The sequence below is a fragment of the Salvia splendens genome, chromosome 4 (genome assembly GCF_004379255.2).
Source record: "Salvia splendens isolate huo1 chromosome 4, SspV2, whole genome shotgun sequence".
In the NCBI taxonomy this organism is placed as follows: domain Eukaryota; kingdom Viridiplantae; phylum Streptophyta; class Magnoliopsida; order Lamiales; family Lamiaceae; genus Salvia; species Salvia splendens.
The window spans coordinates 8,906,278-8,912,234 of NC_056035.1; the positions used below are offsets into that span (position 1 = coordinate 8,906,278).

Consider the following 5,957-nt stretch of genomic DNA (forward strand, 5'->3'; position numbering starts at 1 on the left):
GTTGGACAATCCCAAATTGTCGCAACACTCGTTGTGGCAAGTGTGGCTCAACCAGATTCCAGCAAATAAGTGTTGTGATCGACGTCCATATAGGACGACCGGCAACACAAACATCCGGCATGTTTCGCGTGACATACGACCTCCAAATAAACTAAATATGAAAAAAATTCAGTCAAAACAAGTTCAATCAAAACAGCAAACAAACAACAATTTAGGTTACGTAAATTACTTGGTTGGCGTGCATTCTGGAGAACTGATCTCTGAAAGTTTCAATGCAATGTCCGAGTGCTTTTACATAAGAGGTCGGACCAGTCCATCTACAAAATTAAATTATGAGCGAATAACACGGAAATTAATAAAAATTATGCGTAAAAAAAAGTAATTAGTGAACAACTTACGCGATTGCACATGGTACGTAGTCTATAGGCACGAGATTTAGCATTTTCGGTCTAATAATTGAGATTCTCTCCCAAGCCCACAACTGTAACAAAGTAAGAGCTCCCCCGACATCGGTACTCTTAGCAAGTGCAGCTTCACATAGATTGTGGTACAAGCAGGCAAGAGTCGCACCACCCCAACTATAGCTAGCACATCGTTCTACATCCATGAAAAATTGAAGGTAGAAGAATGAAATTTTATTACCGAAGGCGTTCGGGATCAACAGACCACCAAGTAACAACAGACAATAAACACGAGCACGTTGAACGTATATGTACTGGTCGTGGTCATCACTCAACTCAATCCTCAGTTGATTTGATAAGCTTGTGTGCTTCCAGGTCATTTCTTTCAGATCAACTGCATCTGGAATAAAGCCAAGAAAATCCAAAGAAATTTTCTTCCAATAGTTGACATCCTTAGTGGGGATGTAACCCGTCAGAGCATCACCATCAACTTTGAGGCCCTATAAGACCTCCACGTCTTCTAATGTCACTGTCGCTTCATCGACTGGAAAGTGAAACGTGTGAGTCTCTGGCCTCCACCGTTCAATCAATGCGGTGATAAGATGGTGGTCAATATCTTTCGGTTGACCACACCTCAACATCCCGCCAAACCCCATCTCGTCAATTACTGCCAAAACACGAGGATGTATGAGAACATCCCAAATGATTCCTTCGTATCTTCTGCAGCCTACATCTTCTGATGGCACTCCTGCTCATATATTGTTAGAGACGTGTTGTCTCTGCAGATATAATACGGAGGGGTCCTCAGGACCACATAAGAGTCTTCGGCGAGCACTTGAAGATGATGCCATAGTTCACCTACACAACATTCACAATTCAAATGATACAATTTCAATACTTGGATACTATTTACGTCAATATCACAAAATGGAACACCAATATCAAATAATGCACAATACAAACAAATTCACCTACACAACATTACACAAATTCCCCTCTACAACATTACACAAAATTATAACTCAATTCACCTACACATAATTAACAATTCAAACTAAACAACATACATCAAACTAAACAATTTCAATAATTTGTCATTATTGAACCCAATACAAAAAAAATGTAGCACCTAAACCAAATTATGCAACACCACTTTAAAACCCATATAAACCAAATCAAATTGCCCAAATTTTAAGCTAGAACAACACTGCGGTTTAGGTGCTAAAATTGCCCAAATTTTAATCAAACATAAACCCTAACTAAACATCAACATCTCAACTATTAATCCATAATAATACTATTCAAACAAGCCAATATGCTAAATAATAATTCAACACAATATTCCAGCTCAACTCACAGCCCATTACAAACTCTAACTAACTATCCAACAATTACTCTAATAATGTAAAAGATAAGCATATTAACTGAAAAGTATACGAAAATGGGGAATAATAGCACCGATTGATGGACGGAGAGCGAAATCACGGTGAAGAGGGCGAAATCGCGACGAAGAGGCGCTGCTTTGGATAAAATCGTGAGGTGTGTGGTGTGTGAGTTTCGCGATTTGGGGGAGGATAGCTGATATATTGTTCTGTCAAAACCCGCCAGCCGAGTTGGCGTTTTTAAGTAGAAACACGCCACCGACGTTGGCGTTTCAAAGTGAAACACGCCAATATCCTAGGCGTTTCTTCTTTGGTAAACACGCCCTCTGCATTGGCGTGATTAAACAAAACACGCCCTCCGCATTGGCGGGTTTCAATAATGTCGTATTTTTTTAAATTCACAAATAAAAAGCTAAAACGCCAGCCGGGTTGACGTTTTTACTTGCGTTGGCGTTTTTTCAATTTTTGTAATTGTAGTCGTGTGCTCCTCCACGGATCCGATTTTCTCGAAGGCGGCGGTGACATTAATTGATTATAGCCGACAAATAGATACTAGTTTATTAAAGTCCAAAAAACGAATTTTCCATACGGAAAGTCAAAACCATCCGCGCACGCAAACTTGAATAAATTAAAATATGCATTATAGTAGAAAATTCATCAGCCTTTTTCCATTAGATAATTAATCGCGATTATGATATCGATCGAACAAAGCATTCCACTCATTCCTTCTATTTAAATTTTGCTAACATAATTACAATCTAAGTATATGCGTCTTAGCTAGGTATTAGACCGTCAATTTTTTTGAGTAAGGATTTTATTGAATAGATATTATATTATACAAAATGATACTAATAATCTCTTTCATAAATTAAATACTAGTATCAAATAATTTAAGCGGTTGTTACGTGTTTAATTTTCAACTTGTCACGATATTGACGAAGAAAGATAACATGATGCAGTCAAGAAAAAGAAAATGCACATCTTTAATTTTTCGAACCAAACTAATAATCCAAAACAATCATTTTTTTTAATTCTAGGCCATCAGTCCATCACGCTTAGTAAATATCAATGCCAATAACACAAATCTATAACTAAGAAAATATAAAATATAAAATGCATAAGGCTTTATATAAATGAAACTATATGAAATGCAAGACAACTTTAAGAAGGAATTGGATTTCTTTTACGACATGTAAATTCAGACCCTCGTTTGTACTCCACCTTTTAGGTTCTTGTATTTTGAAAAACATTACCACGAGTTTATAGAAAATGATTTTTTTTTCATATTTTGTCCCTGAACTTTTTAAGAAAACATATTTTATTATCCAATTATTTTATAATTTACTTTTCATTGTTATTGAAATTATTTAACTTTAAGTATTCAAATTTGCATGATACTTTTTCGTATTTTTTTTTCTCTATATAAATCAAAACTTCAAATTAGTTGAAATTGAATTTCAAATCTACCAAACGTATATAATAAATATAAAGTCATATAAAGTCATGTAAATTATTTATGTACTAAACGTTAACCAGTTTAACAGTGAAACAACAACAAATAGAACTTAATATATACTGAAACGGTTTAGCGAATTACTGATATGATCTATCAATATTAATAAGTACTACCATTTTTATTCTATAATTATATAGTAGTAGTACTAAATTTCTAATTTAATGTACGAGTAATATTTATCTTATGTTTTGAGGGGACTCCAATCGGTGAAATTGTATCTAGAACTATAAGGATCAAAGTCATCTCCTCTTAAATAAAATAATGCTACTAGTATTTCTATTAGCAGTAGCACCATCAAGATCGACTACTGTTAGCCGTATTCTATTAATTGCAAGCTGACTAAAGCTTTTGGCACTTACTACAAAAGTCAACAATGCACAACGTAACATTAGATTCAAGTTTCATCTTCAAATTAAAAAAAGTATAATTGTTATTAAAAATCACCGGATCCAATATACTTTTTTCTAAAAACAATTTGACAAGAAAAATATGCATTGGGTGTCACAGTTTAACAGTTCTTTTGCTTGGATAATTTTCTAATCTTGAAACTATCATATTTTATCTGTCTTATCAAATCAAGATATCTAATTCATCAAATTAAAAAAAACTTTTAGATCAATATGAATTTTATAAGCAAAAACTACCTTTGGTCGGCGCCTCCATTTTAGTGGGCATTGAGTTTAGCTCTACTACTTCCCAGCCGCCACAAGTACATGCATCAATTAAAACTTAAAAGTCTCTCTCCATCTCTATATATCCACTAATTAAACAAGCAAATCAGTAATTAAATAAAATAAAAAATAAAATGGCGGTGATCCCAAAGTTGAAGCTCAGCGGCATGGAGAAGGCGATGCCGGTGATTGGGATGGGAACGGCGTCGTTTCCGATGGCAGACCTGGAGACGACGAAAGCGGCGGTGCTGGAGGCCATTAAGGCCGGGTACCGCCACTTCGACACGGCCTTCGCCTACGGCTCCGAGACGGCGCTGGGCCAGGCCGTCGTGGAGGCCCTGCGCCTCGGCCTCATTGAGTCACGCAGCGACCTCTTCATCACTACCAAGCTGTGGGCCAGCTTTACCGATCCCAGCCAGATTGTGCCCGCTTGCAAAATGAGCCTCCAGTAAGCAAGCACTATATATATATATATATATTTTATATTATTAACAAAATTGAATATTAATGCAGAAATCTGAAAGTGGAGTACGTGGATATGTACCTGATCCATTGGCCGGTGAGGCTGACGGAAATGGTGAGAAAAACTCCGGTTCCGGTTGAAATCGTGAAGCCTTTGGATATCAAGGGTGCGTGGAAAGGGATGGAAGAGTGCGTCAATTTAGGGCTCACAAAAGGCATAGGTGTTAGTAATTTCTCTATCAAAACCCTTGATCAACTTCTCTCCACTGCCAAAATCCCACCTACACTCAATCAGGTATTCTAAAATATACTACTACTCATTTTTACTTATTTAGAATATAGCTAATTAATTAGTAATATTTTATAATTAAGAACGAGAATGAGAATGAGAAATAAATGTTTTTTAGAATTACTCCTACTAATTTGTGTGGAGTAATTCGTAATTAATATGTACTTACCAATTTGTACTTTAATTTAATCCAAACTCAAGATTATAGACCTTGTACTACCCCTCAATTCTCCGGTGTTAATCTCATAGGATGGACGTTAGATGTTCAACATATTTTGATTATTACGCATCACTTTCCCATGCTAGTTTTGAGTTTTGACTAATAATCCTCTTGTACTCCTATTAATTTGGGTTTAGGTGGAGATGAATCCATATTGGCAACAGAAGAAACTGAGGGAATTCTGCAAGGAAAGGGGAGTTCACGTGACGGCCTACTCTCCGCTAGGAGCAAACAACACGAAATGGGGAGACGACAGAATACTGGGAAATGAAGTTCTAGCGGATATCGCGAAAGCCAGGGGAAAAACCACAGCTCAGGTTGCATTGAGGTGGGTATACGAGCAAGGAGTGAGCATAGCAAGCAAGAGCTTCAACAAAGAGAGGATGGCACAAAATCTCCAAATATTTGATTGGTGTTTGAGTGATCAAGACTTGCAAAAAATCAGCCAACTTCCACAAGCCAAAGGTGTCACTTTGGCTTCAATTTTGGGACCCCATCCTCTTGTTTTGGAGATAGATGCAGACCTTTAACTTTAACCCCATACAATAAATACTAGCTACTAACATACAATATATTTTCATACCCTAATTATTTTATCATCACTTCTCTTTTGTAATTCTCTCTATTCAATAATAGTACGAATAAAACATTCTTATATATTGCTGGCCAAACTAGTGAATGAATAGTTCTTATAATTGGTTTACGTACACCGTTCACTTTTCTAAATGTTTTGAGGCTTAATTAATCAAATTTCCATATGATTTGTTAGGTAAAGATGGAGCATCTCCAGTGGGCGGACATCCCACTCGGACATCCACTAGGACATCCCAAAAACACCTCCTGCCACGTCACTAGGACATCCCACCCCACTGCCACATCACTAGGACATCCCATGCATATCCGCCCTTCCCATCGCCCTTCCCACTAGGACATCCCGCAATAAAAAAAATCATAAATTCACAAATAAAACAATTTACGTTTACGGAAATAAAATTTGACCGAGAATACGAACGGGA

The 5,957-nt window shown here is 36.7% G+C and overlaps 1 protein-coding gene across 1 annotated transcript; it reads left to right on the plus strand.

The window, feature by feature from the left end:
• Positions 1–3,913: 3,913 nt before the first annotated feature.
• Positions 3,914–5,598, plus strand: LOC121798253 (D-galacturonate reductase-like). Its single transcript, XM_042197161.1, has 3 exons — positions 3,914–4,418; positions 4,484–4,727; positions 5,079–5,598. The coding sequence occupies exons 1-3, from the start codon at positions 4,105–4,107 to the stop codon at positions 5,469–5,471; spliced, it is 951 nt and encodes a 316-aa protein (XP_042053095.1). The 5' UTR covers positions 3,914–4,104; the 3' UTR covers positions 5,472–5,598.
• The last annotated feature ends 359 nt before the right edge of the window (positions 5,599–5,957 follow it).

Bases quoted from the DNA above. Each gene is read 5' to 3' on its own strand.
- LOC121798253 (XM_042197161.1), top strand. From the start codon at position 4,105: ATGGCGGTGATCCCAAAGTTGAAGCTCAGCGGCATGGAGAAGGCGATG. The intron at 4,419-4,483 runs GTAAGCAAGCAC...ATATTAATGCAG, and splicing joins GCTTGCAAAATGAGCCTCCA to AAATCTGAAAGTGGAGTACG. The intron at 4,728-5,078 runs GTATTCTAAAAT...ATTTGGGTTTAG, and splicing joins TCCCACCTACACTCAATCAG to GTGGAGATGAATCCATATTG.